General features: G+C 44.0%; 1 protein-coding gene across 5 annotated transcripts in view; it reads left to right on the forward strand.

Annotated features, from left to right (window-relative positions):
- The window catches only part of Atg16 (Autophagy-related 16), a 174787-nt gene that overhangs the window by 49607 nt on the left and 105736 nt on the right, over nucleotides 1-19444 (forward strand). For 4 of the 5 annotated variants that reach the window (XR_012894623.1, XM_075891118.1, XM_075891053.1 and 1 more), the window contains 2 exons: nucleotides 6941-7101; nucleotides 15635-15748. Coding sequence is in view for 4 of the 5 variants with exons in the window: in XM_075891118.1 (XP_075747233.1) it covers nucleotides 6941-7101; nucleotides 15635-15748 (275 nt within the window). In the remaining variant the exon portion in view is untranslated. The remainder of the gene's footprint in view (nucleotides 1-6940; nucleotides 7102-15634; nucleotides 15749-19444) is intronic. The other variant, XM_037429291.2, reaches the window with a different exon arrangement.

Raw genomic sequence — 19444 nt, forward strand, 5'->3', positions numbered from 1 at the left:
TAGTACTCCTACAAAAGTGGTCTGCCTTCACCTACTTTCCTACAGTAGGCCAAGTCTGGCTAATTTTACCAAGTGTTGCAATTGTACTTGTGTTGCATGTTACACATAAACTGCGCGATTTTCCAATTTTGCAGATTTTAGATCTTAAGATTTGTTACCGTAATTACTCGAATCTAACGCGCACCTTTTTTCCAGTTAAGCGAGTTCATAAATCGCATGCGCGTTAGAATCGAGTACGAACAAAAAAATTACGGTCAATCTATTGCCATCGGCAAATCCAAAATGGCCGCCCACTACGTGCGTCGGCATGGCGCGTCGGCCATTTCTGCCTATGTGTTTCCCATGTGCGGCACTTCGTACGTGTGCTGAGGAGTTCGTCATCTAGTAGTGCATTAGCGTCGACGGCGTGGAAGGGCCAACTCCAAAAACTCGAGTGCATCACGATGCCGCTTTTAAAAGAAAAGTCATCGCGTGTGCAGAAACGGACGGAAATCGGGCCGCATCGCGGTCGTTCGGAGTTCCCGAAACGTGCATGCGGGACCGGCGGAAACAAAAGCAGAAAATTGTCGACAGCAAAGCTTCACGCAAAGGCTTCAGTGGACCACAGCAGGGTCGGTTTCCGCAAATTAAAGAGCTGCTCGGCGAGTATGTGCTTGAGCAACGAGCGGCACAGCGGCCCGTGACAGAACTGCTCCAAGTGCGGGCTATGCAATTAGTCTTAGAAAAAGGTCTAATGCGGAGCCAGTTTAAAGCGAGCAGGTGCTGGCTAACTAACTTTATGAAGGGGAAAGGCTTTTCCATCTGAAGGCTAACGGGCATACGCCAAAAGTTGCCGGAGGAGTACGAAGAAAAGCTTCAGTTTTCAGAGGTTCGTCCTAAACTTGCGGCACAACAACGGCTCCCTGCTTGGGCAAATTGGGAATGCCGATCAGACGCCTCTTTACTTCGACATGCCTAGCACCACAACCGTCGAGAAGGGGGCGAAGCAAGTTTGCGTGCTGACATCGGTTCACGGTAAAACTACAGTGACGGCAATGCTCTGTTACACGTCTGATCGGCACAAGCTTCGCCCGTACCTCATATTTAAATGGAAGACGCTCCCGAAAGGAGTCATTTTTTCGAGTGGTGTGATCGTGCGGGCCAGCGAGAAAAATGGGTGCGCGTTGCAATCGATGTCTTATGTTTTTGTTTTTGTTTTCGCGGTGGAAATCGGATGCGCGTTACAATCGAGGGCGCGATTAAATCGAGTAAATACGGTATATATGGCAAAAAAACAGCAATAACAGAGTTGCTGCCCTGTGACTCGGCGCTCTGCACAAGACATTGATTGATATGTGGGGTTTAACGTCCCAAAACCACCATTTGATTATGAGAGACGCCGTAGTGGAGGACTCCGGAAATTTTGACCACCTGGGGTTCTTTAACGTGCACCCAAATCTGAGTACACGGGCCTACAACATTTCCGCCTCCATCGGAAATGCAGCCGCCGCAGCCGGGAATCGAACCCGCGACCTGCGGGTCAGCAGCCGAGCTGCACAAGACATTCAAGAGAGCAATCTGCCCTCCCAAAATTGTGCTCGCATCAAATGCGAGATCTTTTGGCTGTTCTGTCTCAACTGCCATTTCCAAAACCCTCCTTAAACCTCCTTAAAAATTTTAAATATGGAATTGGGAGAACAATGGCTGATTTTCTCTGGAAGGTTTCAAATGTCTGACATCATACCCTACATCCACAAACTTTGCCTCAATTATTATAAAGTAAACACAGCGCAGCAGTTGTTTTCTCTTCCCTCAATAAGATTCAAAAGTGGTGCCCACATATTTGCAACTCCAGTAAATCTGGAAGCTAGAAGAATCGCGAAGCATCATTTGTGAGATGCTTCATTTGAGTGGTTTTGGGGAATGTCTCATGTTGCAGAAACTGGGCATTGTATCTCTGTCTGTTTACAAGAACATGCTCAGAAAATAGAAAAACTTGATTAGCTGAATGCACGCTTAGTTGTACACAGCTTCCGTAGCCAGATTCAAAAGGGACGATCGTTCTGGGCAAAAGCAAAGACCCCGCGTACCAGTTTAGAAAGCAAACATGTTGAGGGGAGATGCAATTTGGAAAGTTGTGTTAATCTTGTGGGTTCTATAAAGGAAGCACATGCCTTGGAATGAACGGAGACAGCAGACGCGGTCGGACCAAACCAAACACCACATTTATTTTACTTTTGTATTGATGATATCGTCAGCTGAATCAAATACATCACAAGTGATCAACACGCTAAACAAACTTATACAATTTTACAATACACTCAATCAGTTTAACTACAAACAAGGTAACGCGTAGGTGGTGCATTGCCGATGCTCGTCTCACTGCTAGGAAGCCACGCAGTATGGCCCGCGGTCGCAGCACATCATTGGACCCCGTCAGGAGACAACTATCAACCCCAGGTGCCACACCCCAAAAATGCCGCTAGCCAGCCTCGCCACCAGGCGTCACTTCTGGTGCTATCGCACTAACCATAATGATGATGATGGTGATAAACACTCGCAAGCACAATATAATTTACTGCTCGATGGTTGTTACCCTAAATGCGGCCTCTGCACAAAACATGTGTGCTCCATGAGGCACGAATTACTTTACAGGGGGTGTTAGCACCCCCACAATTGAAATCCCAGGGAAGTGAAATTTTTCCTGAATTTGTAGGCTTTTATGCTGATTACAAATATGTAGTTTTATTGTAAATTGCACACTTTTTGTTTTAGGCCATGACAATTTGTAAAGCTAACAGCTTAGAAGACATTCATACGACCAGTCTTAGAGTTTGCTGGTATTGTGTGCTCACCTTACTTTAGTCTTGAGAGCTGAAATTGAAAAAATTCAAAAATTAGCGGTCCGTTTCATATGCTGTGAATACCGACGCACATATTCTATCACAGCTTTGTTAAAATCCCGTGAGCTTCAGTCTTTGTAGTTTTGCAGGTGCAAACATCACCTCAAGTTTCTTTTTAAGGTTTGAAACGGGCGTACAAAAATAAACAAGGACTTATATCTTGAGCCTCCTGGAAGGCTATGTGGTCGTCTTCATAACACTAGCTCTGTTCGGCCCTATTTCACACCCACAAATGCTTTCCGACACACCTTCTCCCCTTACGCAATAGAAATGTGGAATAGTTCACCAAGTGCTGTTGTTCAACATGCAACATCAGCCGATTTTGAAGATGTATTGGACCGTTTTTTTCTGTAGTGATGCTCTTTGATTCCCCGCACGAGCATTTATTAGTCGATTTTTGCTTGCATAATGACGGTAGTTTGTATAATGACTGTAGTTTGTTTCTTATTTTGTTATGCTGGTTATTTATGTTATTCCCATGTGCTATGGGATGTTTTCTTTTCTCTTCTTTTTTTGTTCGGGTGATATGTATTTATGTGACACCCTCTCTGTAATGACCTCGAACACTGGGTTGACAGTATCAAATAAATAAAATAAATAAAAATATAGTAACTTTCGAACAAACTTTCTGTGCCATTAAACCTTGATGGTTCTGAGCCATGAATGCTTCATATAGCTTCGCATTTGCTGTGTAATGCAAATAACTATCAAGAAAGTGTGTATAAGACATTTTAATGGACAAGTAAAATTGGAATATGACATTTCTCAGAATCCTCAGTTCATACTAACTGCTTACCCTAAGTTCGTAATAATTATACAGGCGATATCAAGGTTTAAAGGAGACACTTGCAGCCTTCACATGTTGCGGAATATCTGGACATAATTTCATCTTGATGTGGCTATCAGGAGTACCAAGAACAGGACGTTTAATCTCGAGAAGTTTACCAAAAATGTATCTTGAGAAAAATGCTTTTTAAACGTATAGGTGAAAGCTCATCTATGCGGGAAAGACGTCTTTCAACATGATTTTTTCCTACATGAGAGCTTAGAAATCATGGTTATTTTGAGCATGTGGCTTTGGTAAACCCTTATGTGAGATGCAATGGCAAGCAGCCAGGTGACCGTTTCCAGAGTAGACAATCAGCACTTTATAGTTTTTTTAGTACGCCCCTTGCGCTCTTTGGAAAACGATTTTAACCTTTGAGTTTAATTACAATCTTCAGCTTCTTTTTTGTCATGACAGTAGAAAAACTAAACTTGCGAAAGCATGTAAAATGAAATATGTAATTTTAAAAAACAACTTGTGTTTTTTAACTCGCATCTCCCCTTCAGGCATTTGGCAACAAGTGGCGCTTTCTTGTCTCATGCATCTTCTGAAAGTGGTTATCTGGTTTCTAAATGGCAGGAGATCACTATTTCTTGTGCCAGACCTTTCGATGACTGTTTTTCTTTTTCATCTTATTTGTCTTGTTTTGTGCCATGCTTGTGTATTTTTCATGATTCACTTGGACATTCAAAGTGGGCTCTTCTCGTTATTAAGCACCGTTATTAGTTGGCGCTTCCCTGGTCGTTTATTTGCACTTTTACATTACATTACATTTAACTATGTGTAGTGGGGAATTCGCAAGGCAATGACTAGTGGGACCATCGCTTAGTGCGAAGCGCGAGCGGTTGCACGAGCTGTAGACGCTGGACTGCCCGAGCATTTGTTTCTATACCGGCTGTCTGCCTATTACCTGGTGTCGCTATTAAACCCCTTTGCAAAGTGGTGGAGGTGCTGGGTATGAAACAACTCGCTCAGAAAGATGATCTGTGGTAGATATACAGGGTGACCGAGAAATAGTGTTACATGAATGAATGACCATAGGTCTTTCATGGATGAACGAGATGAGGCATGGTTTTTTTATTTATTTACTTATTAATTTGTTAATATACACTAAGGGCCTATGTGGCCATTACAGGGGGGGATACAATACGGCAGGGTTATGTTCACAAAAGAAATAATTACACAGAACATGAAAAATAAAAAGATAAATGCAGAAAGCAAAAGGTCGCATAAAAGAAACAGTATTGCAATGCAGCACTCAGTAAGGCATGAAGCGAGGTATGCGATAACTGATGCAATACTGGCACTAGACTAAACAAAAAAAAAAGCTACAAAATGTTACAGTTCTACATTCTACATCTGCTTTAATTTGCTAACAGACGTGTCATGATCACGCACAGTTACAACATCACTTGGTAGTTTATTCCAATGATAAATCGCAAGAAACAGTGGTGAGTCATGAAGGAAGTTAGTACGGGCAAACATGGGTTGTATTTTGTAAGCAAGATCCACACGTGGAAAAATAGGATAAGCTGGTTAAATCTGTGAATGTAAGGAGCATCACTCACTGAAATAAAGCGTGTGGAAATGAGACAAGCAGTGCGATAAGCCTGCGCTTTTCTAGAGTAGGTAATTCTAAAAATGTTTTAATAGCTGTTGTGCTATATACCCAGGAATATTTTCCTGTGATAAAGCGGGCTGCTTTGTTTTGAAAAGCCTCAAGTTTATGAATAAGGTATTGCTGGTTAGGATTCCAAATAAGGGCGGCGTATGCCATTTTCGAGTGAACTAATGTTATGTATGCGAGAAGTTTGGTGGACTGGTTAGCAGAGTGCGAATTACGTTTATTGAATCCTAGAGCTCTTGAAGACTTACTCGTTGTTGCCTCAACATGAGCTTTCCATGAGAGGTTGTGTGCAACATGAACTCCTAAGTATTTTATTGTGGTCACATTTTCGATTAGCCTAGGTTTTGTAGTTCATGTAAATTGAATGTACTTTGTTTTTGAAACATAAATTTCTATGGGCCATCGATAGCACCAGTGGGTGATTTGATTAATGTCGGACTGCAGCGCACTCACATCGATAGGGTTAGTAATTTGTCAGTTAATTACACAATCGTCTGCAAAAAGTCTGATTGGTGACGACAATTGGTTACTTATATGAATAACTTAAATTAACAATAGGATTGGTCCTAACACGGTACCTCGCAGAACACCTGATTTTACCTTTACTAATGGAGACAAGGTATTATTAACAAAAAATAGACTGATTGCGATCGGACAAGAAATTAGAAATCCATTTACAGATATTAAGGTTGATGTTCAGGGCACTCAGTTTCATATTTAGACGGTTATGGCGGACCTTGTCAAAGGCTTTGGTGAAGTCTATAAATAGAGCATCAATGTCTGTTTTATTGTGTATCGCTTCATGAATATCGGTTATTAGTTCGAATAGCTGAGTAAGGGTGGCTAATTGTATTAAAAAACTCAAATTTCTGATTTAAAATGTTTGTCATGTGCTTTTATACAGGTGTGAAAGCGCTTTTGGGAGGTCTTCGAAACAAATGTGAAGTGTTGTGGAGTTCATTTCTTTCATGGCACGCTTGCATGACTCATTGCATGTGCTTGAAAGAGCATGGCTATTGCTCCAAGATCTCCCAAACAAAAAGTCCATAGGCCTGAGATTGGGCAAATTTGACTGCCAAATATTTTTCCTCCAGAAGCTGGGAAGGTTTTCTTCCCTGTTTAGCCACCACCAGTCAATGTTTTTTGCATGTCCTTCTGCTCTCACAATCATGATGCCCTCCTGAATCAGCTGGCAGTAGACCTTGGCATTGAGTTTTGTGCCTATTTACACAGAAACAAGCTTTATTCTTTCCAAGTTTTGGAGTTTCGTCACAGACTGTGATGCTTTTGGGGAGATGGGTTTTTCCCATCCTCAGTTTGCCAAGGACCTTCAAGCAACAGTGCTAATTTTTTACAAATGCCAAACTGGTTTGAACAAAGGTGAAATTCTCGTCATCCATGAAGACAATCCGGTCGGGGAGATTGTGACTGAGCTACAGATCACTGTAGCTCAGTCACAATATTTATTGGGAGGGAATGCTTGAACGAAAAACGTTCTCTCGGCCAGAACATGCAGGCTCTAAAATGCGCAGTGTCACAGTGTCGTGCATGTACAAAAGAGGCAAAGTGGTGTTTTTCCAGTGTGATTGCTTGTCTCGTGTGCAGCTCTTGAAGGATGAGCACGAAGCCCTGCAGCTGGTGTACAACAGCCTGGAGCGCAACTTTAGCACTCTAGAGCGAGATCACCAGGACCTCGTCAAGCGCTGGATGGCGCTCAAGTCGCGAGACGCCGACAAGCTCAATGCTGAGAATGAGCGCATGCTGCGGTCAGTGCTTTTTTTTCCCCCACTGCTGTAAAAACAGCCCATCTCCAAATTATGCTTACCGTAAATACCCGCGTATAATACGAACCCGAATATAATACGAGGCGAAATTTTAGAGGCGCGAAATGAAAAAAAAATATTGTACCCGCGTATAAAACGACGTAGGAAAGGTAACCAAAAACACATTTATTGAGCACACATCCGCAACGTCAATCGCTGTCGTCTTCAACTGCGCTTTCCTCGGACATTTCCTTATCAGACAAATCGTCAAAGAGGTGCTCGTCTTCTGTGCCATCGAGGACATTAGAGATGCCGCACTTCTTGAAGGAACGACGCACAAGGTCCTCTGGGATACTTGCCCAAACGTCCACGATCCATTTGCATAGGGTAGCCGGCGACGCCCGTTGCAGCCGCCCGGTCGGTGTCACTGCAGGCTCACCTGAGCACATCCCCTCGACGTAGCAACACTTAACCCCATCCTTGAATGGCTTATTCACACAAACGTCGAGAGGTTGCAGTTGAGATGTCATCCCACCCGGGATCACGACCAGTTCTTTGCCACAGTTGCATAGGAGCCTCTTCACTGAGTCGGCTAAGCGGCAGCGAAACACGTCCAGCACCAGAATGGATGGAAAAGAGAGCAGGGTACCAAGCCGTCTGCACCACACAGACTTTACCCAGTCTAGAACAAGGTCTTCATTCATCCAGCCTTTATCGTGACATCTCACGATGACATTCTTCAGTAGTTACTCCCCTTTCGGCATTGTCTTGCGCTTGAAGACGACATAAGGGAGGAGCTTATGGCCGCCCGCCGTGCACAATATTATCACTGTGACACGCGTTTTTTCATTGCTGGCGGTACGGACACTAACCTGCTTCGAACCCTTCTCATGAACTGTAAGGGGCGGGGCGATGGCATGTGCAGGTAAACTGGCGTTTGGTCGGTGTACCGATTTGTCCCAGCTGGAAGTTCTGCGAGTGGCGCAACGTAATAATATTATTACATGGTGTTAAAATGAGATAAGAAGCTCTTCAAAGACTTCAGAGAGCTTCTGAGAAATGGAGGTTCGCCGGCGCAGGGAAAATCCGGCTCGGCACATGTAACGGTATATCCAGTGCTTGCTGGCTTTGAATTTTGAGCTCGACATCCCCTTTTCTCTCATCAGCTCCCTTGCCTTCATCTGCATCAACTCCGTGTTAACTGGCAAGTGCGCCGCCCGCTGCTGTCGAACGAACTCTGTCAGTGCGAGTTGTTTAGTCTCTGGGAAGGCCCCTTCTTTGGACCGCGAAAGCTTTTTCGCTTGCCGCTCCACACAAAAAGCACTTCTTTCTGTCGTCGCCATCCACGAACACTTCACGTCGTGACTCCGAATTGTCTTCCGGCCGCACTGTTGCCGATTTCCTCGGCAGCTGCGGTGACCTTTCTTTTGAATGCAGCCGAGTACTGGTTTCGGTGCCCTGGCATGTTGCACCTTTGCGAAGTGAGGCACAGAACACAGCGAGGTTCACACGTCCGCCCGTCCGCTGTCCAAGCGCTAAAAAACTCAACAACAAAGAAAGAAATGGCACTAGCACTCACTTTCGCCACGCGAGGGCGCGAAGATATCAAAGCCAAGCCGTAGCCACTCGTAGACAAAACAAAGCCGTAGCCAAGTGGCAGTTACGAAACCAAAACTTCAAGCTCAATTTCGTTTTTCGAACAAGTTTTCATTTGGATCCGCACATAGTACAAAGCGAAAATTTGGAACGCTAATATTTAGAAAAAACCTCGTACTATACGCGGGTATTTATGGTAATTTAAGATTCCATGTTTATGGCTTGGAACCGAACCATCACACTAGCTGATCAGCTGTATGCAATACATGCTCTGCCCAGCTTCATTTTGTTTTTGTTTTTTATGTAGTATTGGCTGCTTCTGTTTTTTCTATCATGTATTCTACTGCCTCCAGGTCTCTCAAAGGAGTCTAGACACGAAAATAGACAGTCATCCAACTACAGCGTGAGCTTTGTGTGGTTACGGGAAGTACGATAAGGAATTGTGGCTGGGAAGATGGCCTAAACATTATGAGTTTTAAAATGAAGTGTGGTCCTTTTATCCAACTTGTCATCTCAGCGAGAACGTCATTTTGAATAACCAAAAGTGTGACTGTGGAAGTATGTGCAGCAATAATGATGACTATCTCGAGAGCAGCTTTCAACTGAGTACATCACTGTCTGAATTTGAAGATGGCAGCTAAAGCAATTGCTTGGATATGTTGGTATGATATATTGGAGGGAAACAGCTCGGAAGATGACAGACCAGGTGAGGAAGGACACATACTAGAGCACTGACTTGCTACAAAAGTTTACTCACTAAACCCTGCATTATATAGCTGCACAGTTGAAACAAAAAGAAGAAACAAAGGTGGCAGTCGAAAACAAATGAACAATAGTCATAAAGAACATGCTCATTTCGTGGGGAGTCAACCTGACAAAAATACAGCCTCCTTTCTTTATAGGGCAACTGAAGGCCTGCTCATGCATGCATCATCCAGCCTAGCCTTCTCCAGGGCCTCTAGTATTTGACGTGTAAGCTGGTCTTGAAGATGCTACCCAACCACATCTAAATGACATTAACGCTTCACACCGGCAGACTTTACGAGAACTACCGTAAAAGCCCACATATAGCTCAGACCCCATATAGTCCAGAGTGTAATTTGGAGATAGCAAACTCTATAAAAACAATTTTCACCCGAATATAGCCCAAGTAAAATGGAAAAATTCGTTTATTAACAGACTTCATTCATTGTCGTCTGACGCACTCTCTTCCAAAGCTCCTTTGTGGGAAATGTTCTCCCACAACACATCATTCTCAGTGCCATAAAGCGTGTTCGAGATGGAGCACTTTTTGAATGTGCAGCAAATGAGCGCCTCGGGAATGCAGGCCCATGCCTCGACTATCTACGAGCACAGCATCGCTGGTGAGGCCCATTTCAGCGGACCGGCAGAGGTCACTTCTGATTCTGAGGACCTCATCCACCCTGCGTACAGGTGCTTGACATAATCCCTAAATGGGTTATTAAAGCACATATCAAGTGGCTGCAGCTGTGATGAGGGATGACGACAAGCTCGATGCGGGAGTTGTGCAGCATTCGCTTTACGGAGTAAATCAGGTGACACCGAAACCTGTCGAGCACAAGCATCGAAGGGGGCCCCAGCAGTGCTCCGGGCCGTCGACACCGCACGGACTTTATCCAGTCAAGCACTAGCAATTCGTCCATCTACCCCTTGTCCTGGCAGCCGATGACGACATTTTTTTGTTGGGAACTTCTCCCCTTTGGCAGGGTTTTTCGTTTGAACACCACATAGGGTGGTAGCTTGCGACCGCCTGCAGTGCAGGACAAAATCACAGTCGCCCACGTTTTTTTGTTCCCAGTCGATCGCATGATAACTTGCCTGGAGGCTTTCTGATCAAATGAAAGATAATAAGTATGTTGAATTTTGAGCCAAAAGAAGGCATTCGCTTGCAAGAGGTGGGTCGTGCAGACCCTTCTTTCTTTCTGCGCGCGGAGACAAATCTTTTGGTTTCAACCCTGTCTTTGTTGCACCATGGAGGGAAATTCCGGGAAGCGTCTGAATGGGGTAACGCGGGTTTCCAGACACGGGTCTAAAAGAACGCGCTCCAAAAAGCGTTTTTGTGAAGGGTCGGTTGAGCCTGTTAAAAAATGGGTTTGGGATGCTATCACGTAAGTGTCAAGATAAATAACTGGTTACCATCATGGTGTAGGCTTCTGTTGTGCAAAAATGTTAAAACATTTACTCCAGGCGTAAGGCTTACAAGGCTTACACCAGGTGTAAGCCTTGTAGTAGCTTACACCTGGTTGATCTCTGAAGAACTGAGTGCTCTCAGGGTTGGTGTCTTGTTTGAGTGCGCCCTCCCCCGCTAAAGCCAGACAGAGAAGAAGCTCAGTTAAGTCTACTTGCCTAGAAAGAACCAGCCTTTGGGGCCTTCTTTCTACGCTGCGTGACACCTTCTACCAAGGGTCGACAGGGCAACGGCAACCGGGACTCTACAGCTGTGGACACCGCCAACTATGACCATGCGTGTGTTGTGTAGTGGATGGTAGCAATGCCAAGGTGTGCAAAGCTAAAGATCAGCTGTGTGGTGTGAGTCTCTGTGCTGTGGAGAACAATGAGTGAAGTGCTAGTGGTGGCGTACAATGGCCACTTCAGGCAGCAGTGCTACTGCAGCCCTTACGTGACCTCTTCGGGTGGTGGATGGGCTGTTATGACCCTCAATGCAAGGATCCAGCCAGCAAGAGATGCCCATCAGCTGACTTCTCTTGCGTGGTCCGCATCGACAAGAACACTGTCTGCGTCCCACAAGACAGCGGAAACTCTCCAAAGTGCGCTGCAAGGAACGCGCAACGGCGTGCCAGTGATATGCGGTCTGCGTCGCACACGAACGCTGTGAGATGCAGTCGACGTGTAACAAGAAGCATGTGCAAGGACCCAGGGTATGAAGAGTACGTCGCGTGTTCGCTTGGGGCTCTCTCTCTGGCCTTTGTTTCGGCCTGTCATGTCTCGTGTAAAGGCGCGTCTTCACGCCTGGAGGGTTGGACTGCTGTAAATATGTAAATAAATCATGTGTTTTTGTCATCAAGAAGCCTCGTAAGTGTTCTTCCCGGGCACCTGGGTGGCTACCTGTGCCCCCCACTCCTCAGTCACATCTGCGAGAACTTGTCAAGAATGCCAAAGACACAAAACGCTACTATTAAAATCACCAGGCCTCCTTCAACTGATAGAGTGCCCCGAAGCAGCATTTTAACTAGTAGGAATGGACTTGCTTGGCCAATTTGAGACATCATTCTTCGGCAAGTGATGGATGATAATAGTAACAGATTATCTCACACGATATGCCGAGACAGCTGCTCTGGTCTGAGAAACTGCCATTGAAGCAGCTGAATTTTTTTGTTATAAACGTAGTGCTATTACACGGTGTCCCTTAAGTTGTTATCATGGATCGAGGAACTGCATTCACGGCCAATTTGATGCAGTCTGCTAGTGTGAGACTTGCTCATGCATCCCACAGAAAAGCAGCCGCCTATCATCCTCAAACAAATGAGTTAACCGAGCAACTCAATAGGACGCTGACTGATATGTTGTCCACATAGTACGTCATCTTCGAGCACCATACATGGGACAAGATACTGCCATATACCACGTTGACTTACAATACTGGTTTGCAGGAGACCCCGACAGTTACCATGCCCTTAGATGCAATGCTGCCTATAAGTGGCAATCAAGAGCACAAGCCTGATGTCAGAGAGTTCGCTCAGAGAGTCAAAGAAGCATGGTAGTTGGCTCGACATCGCATTAAGCAATAACAACGCTTTGATGCTAACTGATAAAACCTGCAGCGGAGAGAAGGGGGAGAGTTTGGATATGGACTTCCATATGGACGCCTGGCCCCTACGAAAAGCTTTTGGGTCGTTATTCCGGCCCGTACAGAGTTCTGTATCGAATGGGCCCTTTGAAATACGAGGTTATACTGGAAGGACAAGTGAACTCATCCAGGTGCCGGAGTTGCACAGAAACTGTGCATGTGGTGAGGATGAACCCATTCTTTGACAATTAGTGAACCTTGTGCCACTACGCTCCTCCAATTAGTACTACCAATACTCCCTCCAACGAAGATCAGGCATCAGAACTTGTCTCCAACATTTCTGCCAGACGCATCGGGATGATGCGTTTCTGGAGGAGGGATAATGAGGCATGGCAAACACGGGGTTCAAGCTATGCGTACAGCTTTATGTGCTCTTCGAGAGATCAGCCCAATAGCAAAACAAACAAGGGCGGTGTCAGCACGCACCTTCTCGGCATGTAAGGCAATGAGAAAGAGAGAGAAACAAAAAACGTGGCTGATCTCTTTTTTTAGGGATCGGTATAACACGAAAATGAAACGTGTTTTCACAAAGGTAGTCGAGAGTTTATTGTGCATTGTTTCACCGCAAGGGCAAAGGAATGAATGCTGCAGCAATGAAGAATAACAAACAACTCGAAACTTGCCACGCGCATCTCAAGCAGAAAGCACGCATAAAATGAGCACACACAGGACAAGAGCAGACAACCAGCTGTCGTAGCTCAACACCTAAAGTACGCTGCACAAACAGAAAATATTATGCACGAAACGAATGCAAAAGTATACACATGACAAGCATAGCCTGTCACAATTTTTGTGTCTTCGTGTGTGAGTAGCATGCTCTCTCCGTAAATGCGGCCGCAGCAGCGAGCAAAGCGATCTTCGTGTTTCCTTTAACCACTGCAACTTCGAAGAAAACTTGCAGTAGAAAGACAAGGGTACAAAGCGCCAAACCTAGAGATAAGCATATGCTCTAGTGAGCGACCACTCCATGTGGAGGTGCGTGTGGATAGAAACGAGCGGGGTTGCGTGGGGTGATGACCTTTTGAGCAAGTGGGCCCAATGCGCACTTCTCGCACCATCTCTCTACTGATCACAAAAACGTGAAGTTGCTAAGCTGTGAGGACTGTCCATGGTGTTGATAGATGGCTTGCCATTAGCATGCTTGGCAACGTACGCTCTATGGCCTAGTGGTTAGCGCCGCGCACTGCTAATTGAAAGGTCGCTGGTTCGACGCCCTGAAACAGCAGTTTTTCTTCTCATTTTTTTTTTGCAAACTATTAGGATTTATTTTACAATGTCAAATTCATGACGGAAGTACGTCAGTGGAGCCATGGTGGACCTTGGCGTAAAATACTTTTGTGTTAAAAAGAAAGGCAGGGGGGTTTTAACTCAGCTAGGCTTGGTTAGCTACCTTGCATATGGGATGGGGGAAAGGGGGAGTAATAAATGGTTATTGTGAATTGCAATATTCTTATGAGATAGCAACATGAAAGTTTATTTTCTGATGTGCTGGCAGTGGGTTGTTTCGTAGTCTTACCAAGAATAAGGCAGTGCAGTGGCTGAAACGTATTTATGTACATTAGTTGTTGCAAAAAAAATTGTGTTGCCAACAACACTTTACACGAGAAAGACAAATATGCCATTTCCCCAGCCTCACCAACTCTTTCAACTTCTGTGGAAGCCCAACTGAAGTGGTGGACAAAGGCGTGCTCTCTTTGAGGCAGGAGTTCTAAATCTGCCTTGTAGACCTTGATATACAGGGTGCCCCAGCTATTTTTAGCCAGAGTTTAAAAATATGCCGACACACGCAATTACGAGGCGACCAAATGCATGTTGCTGACCGTTGCCTGGAGTTAGTCAGACTATCTTTTGTGTTCTAAAATATTGTTTAATTAGATCTGTTTAAAAAACTAATTTTTGAAGGAACAAATACGGATAAAAGTTTTCAATGAGAAAGTTGTGGATCCATTTGCATAATGTCTGATTAGACAGTTTTGAACTTTATATCTGTTAGTTATTAGTGTTTTTTTACTAACTACAAATGACCACGAAATACAAAGAAGTATCGCGTAACAAACCCACTTGTGCGCCAGTGTGCACGATAATTCTAGGGCTCCCTAATGTTCGGCGTACAAATGACCATAACATTTGCCCGATTGTGCTCTTGACAGGGCCGCAACGATAATGGTGGCTTTGCGATGAACACGTTTTGCTATCGGCCACAAAAGTGATAACCGCTGTGACTGGTTTTCGCTGTCATGAACCGGTGCGAGGGAAGTGTATCATTCGTACGCGAAACGTTAGAGAGCACCGGAATCACGACTCGCATAGGCGTGCCAGTGGGTTTGTCACATGGTATCTTTTTGTATTTCGTGGGCATTTATAGTTAGCACAAAAGCACTAATAAATAATAGATATAGTAATGTTCGAAACTTCTAGTCAGACATTATGCAAATGGATCTATAATTTTCTCATTGAAGTTTTCTATTCTTCTTCCTTCCTTCAGAAGTTAGTTAACTAAACAGATCTAATTAAGCAATATTTTAAAACAAAAAAATTGTCTGACAAACTCTAGGCAATGGTCAGCAACATGCATTTGGTCGCATCATGATTGTGTGTGTCATCATATTTCAGTCAGCATAACTCTGGCTAAAGAAAGATAGCCAGGGCCCCTTGTATAAGAAATTTTAAAGGCTAAAAGTTTTAGGTACAAAATAGCATTTGTTTAGCCTTCTCGCCTCTGTCACATGTATCGTGTGCATGCTGGAACCAGTGTTTCCTTAAGCTGATGCATTTGCAACTGGATCAGAACTTGAAAGGCAGCTCTACTGCATTACAAGAGCGTAGTGAGGTGGGGCATATTGAAAATTTGAAGGAGTCATTGTCAATTGAACGTGAGCTTTATCTGTGCTCTGGAAGATTGAATATTTTGAATAGTAAAATTCCAGAGCAAATCCAATTGGAGAGTAAGCAGTATAATAAAGATATTTCAAATGTTGAATATTCGCACACCCCTAGCTATAAGGTAAGGTTGGTTTGTGAATGGAGGCCTTAGTAGCACACTGTAAAATTCTACTCTGCATAATATAGTGGGGACATGAGATAAATAACAGTGTACTCTTTAATTTGTAGAGCACCAATGGAGTGGTGCACAATGAAGGCTCCCCTGTGCAGGCTGAAGCAAGCTCAAGTCAAGAGGGACCTGGAGGACGCAGCAAGGGAGCCTGTGGTGGTGCCCAATGACAGGTAAGAACTGCTGTTTTTGTCACTTCTGATGTGGAGGACTTTATGGGGCGATAGTTTACCACACTGTTTCTGTAGCAGACTTCTGTTAGTTTTGTATTTACTAGGCTTGTGTGAATATTCAGACTAATAACGCAGTATTCGAAGCGAACAAATAAATGCACACTAATCCACTAATGACATCCTGTAAAGGTGGTTTTGCTTCAGTGAGGTGCAGCTAATTCGTGAAAGCACCTTCTTAGGTGTATATTAGTGCGCATGTTACCCCCCGTAAAAGTGGTTTCACAGCAGTAAAATGGCGCTAAGCCGTGAAAACACACATATCCAGGTGAACTTTTTATTGCCATGAACTTTCTATTCAAGGAAAGTTAAATGAGGAGATTACCGTCACATCAATTCATTCTTTAAGTTTAAAAGCTTGTAATACTGACTTATATGCCATAAGTATGGAAAATTTTAAAAAGCAACATATTTTTCAGGCTATCACTTTCATTTTACCAAAAGTCAAATCTTGCTACTATTTAAACTTGTTTGCACATTATTTGATGCTAAAAAGTGGCACTTGACCAGGCCTTGTTTCAAATGCTTAAAAATATTTTGCAGGTCGGTTAGTCCATGACAAATATGCCCATTGCCCATTTTTCTTTATCATATGCAACATATATACTATTTCAATTCGATCTGAAATTATTCGACCAAAATCACTATTCGCTTCGAACCTAAAATTCACTATTTGCACAAGCCTAGTATTCCCTCGTACAGGCAACTCAGCCCTCCCTTTTGTCCTTACGGAACATACCTTTCTTTTTTTATTAAACCCCGCTTTGAGTCCCACTGCTGTGGATGATCACATAATGTAGGTATCTTAAACAATGCACAAAGAATAGTTTAATGACCATGCTGAACTTTCGACTGCGATGGAAACTTGATCGTTCTTGGGTCAGAACATAAAAAACTTGACTTGTCTTTTTTTGTGATAGTGTGCCGTCTGATGATTCCAAAAGAAACCTCTTAGATTATCATCATAAACCTGACCACGCCCACTACAAAGCAAAAGCCTCCCCTCTGTTTTGCCACTCAACCTGGTTCTGGGCTAAGTAACTTCCATAAACTTCGTCAACTGCCCATTAACTTTCTACGTACCCTACGTGCACTGGGCTTCTCTTGGAATCCAGTCTGTCGCTCTTGAGAGGAGATGGGAATGGGAAAAAAAGTTTCAATCATATTGTAGCCCAAGGTAATGAAATTTTTGCTGTCTATATAGGCTGCTATGCTAATTTCAAATGTGTAATCTGTTATAGTAAGTTGCACAGCTTTTGTTTTGTGCCATGACAATGTAAAAGTATGGTTTGTTTTGGACAAACTTTTTATGCCGCTGAACTTTTATGAATCTAAACCATTAATGGCTCAAGTTGCTCCACATTAATTGTACAATTCAAATAACTATCAAGAAAGTGCCTACAAGACATTTTAATGGACAAGAAAAATTGTAAATATCAGAGTTATCATTCGGTACTAATTGTTTACTTTGGGTTCATAGTAATTATGCAGGCAATATAAAACTTTAAATGACATACTTCCACACTTCGTATGTTAAGGAATATGTGGACAAAATTTTATCCTAATCTAGCTACCAGAAGTACAAACAACATGATGTCTAAACTCAAGAAGTTGCTCAAAAAGGGATCTTGAGAAGAACACAGTTTCAAGGTATAAGTCAAAGCTTATCTATGTGGCAAAAATATGGTTTTTAAGAATATGTCTTCTATCATGAGAGCTTCGCAATCATGCTTATTTTGAGCATGTGTCTTTAGTAAATGCAATGGCAAGCAATGAGGTGACAATTTCCAGAATACTCTAGGCACTGAGCACTTTTTAGTTCTTTAGTAGCCACTTTGTGCTCTTTAAAATCAATTTTAACATGCTTTGAATTCAATTACGATCTTCTGTATTTTTGTTGTTGTTGAAACAGAGAAACTCGACATATGAAAGCAAGTAAGCATGAAATATGTATTTTCGGGGAAAAACACTTCCATTTCTCAACTCGCATTTTCTTGTAAGGTCTATCAGTTATCTTACCTTTGTTCCACATGCCTGGTTCATTTGTTCTCGATTTTATCTAACAAGTCCTTGAAGGGACGCTAAAAAGAAAATTGGTTTTAGGACGTATTAGCACAGTCCTTCGATACTTTCACTGGGCATGAAGCTTTTGCGTGACTCTATGGGAGAGCTTTGTGCGCTGCAAGTGTAGGCCATGAGGCGGCGCTGCGTCCTCGCAGGAAACATCGGGAAAATGACGGCTGCATACTGTGTTATGTCACCGCGTGTTTTTCATCGTATGTTTGGTGCTGTGCACGTTGCGTCTGAAGATCGAAAAGGGTGCCATGTACATGTAGTGTGTATGAGTGTCGATCCGGTTACAAGGCAAATGATGAAAAAGTGTCTTATGTTCTGGCTGCCTAGACAGCGAATGGCGAGAAAAGTGGAAGTGCGCTTTTCCGCGACAAGGCACTGGTGGTTTCACATTTGATCCTCGGAAGGTGCGTGTGGATGAAAAGCACTTCGATGAGAGTGGGATCTTTCGCACTAACTAGTGGCTAATCAGAAGAGTTGTTGTGAAGACACTGCCCAATGTTCCGAAATTTTCGCCGGACGCTGTGCCGAAGATTTTCTACGGCCTCCCAGCATACTTATCTAGTACATAAAGGTCGAGAGCTCGCCCGCCTATGAAGCTTTGCCGGGAACCGTCAGCTGAGCAGCTGACTTTGGAGGCTGCATCGACTCAGTGCATGAGCTCTTTTGACACAGCTGTCATAGATAATGACGCTGTTAAAGAAGGTGAGCACACTGGCCGCCTTTTCCTCGTTGCATGCCAGTAATACAGAAGCTCGATGAGCCAAGTGCTTGCCGTCTTCTTTTGTGCAGGCACTGAGATGACCGAAAATGTACTGTGTAAACCATACTATAGGTCGAGTGGGAATATAGGTCGACACCCCAAGTTCAGGTTACCGAAAAAAAAAAAAACAAGACAACCCAAGTTTGCCGAACGACATTTATTTACAAATTGGGCGCACCACACCCCGATCGTCGGAGCTCCCCTCAACTACCATTGCAACTGCTCCTATTCGTCAGACGAAGCATCGCCGTCTTCTGAAGAAGAGAGTTTGTTGCTGGCGTCCCACAGTGCGTTGTCTTCCGTGCCATACAGCAAGTTGCTCATGGAACATTTTTTAAAAGCATTTTCCATCATGGAATCTGGCAAGGAATGCCAGGCGGAAAGCACCCAGCCACAAACAGTCACAAGCGGAGGCCTCCTTAGACGGCCTGTCAGTGTCTTTGGGTTGTCACCGGACATCCACATTTGGTACTCCAGCCGCACTCGGTCCTTGAACGGCTTGTTTAGCACAACGTCGATTGGTTGGAGGGGGGACGTCATACCACCTGGTATCACGGCGAGGTTCGTTTTTCCATCGCCCAGTGCGCACTTCACAGCGTCAGTTAAGTGACCACAAAACGCACCTAACACCAGCATGCTGCAAAGATGCAGCAGTGCACTGTGCTGACGGTTCCAGACTACTCGTATTTATTCGAGCATCATGGCCTCGTTCATGTATTCCTTTTTGTTGACGCGAACGACAACACTGGGCGGGAACACTTCCTTTGGCATTGTCCTACATTTGAAAATGATGAAGGGCGGAA

Source organism: Rhipicephalus microplus, chromosome 1, assembly GCF_043290135.1.
Source record: "Rhipicephalus microplus isolate Deutch F79 chromosome 1, USDA_Rmic, whole genome shotgun sequence".
NCBI classification, from domain to species: Eukaryota; Metazoa; Arthropoda; class Arachnida; order Ixodida; family Ixodidae; genus Rhipicephalus; species Rhipicephalus microplus.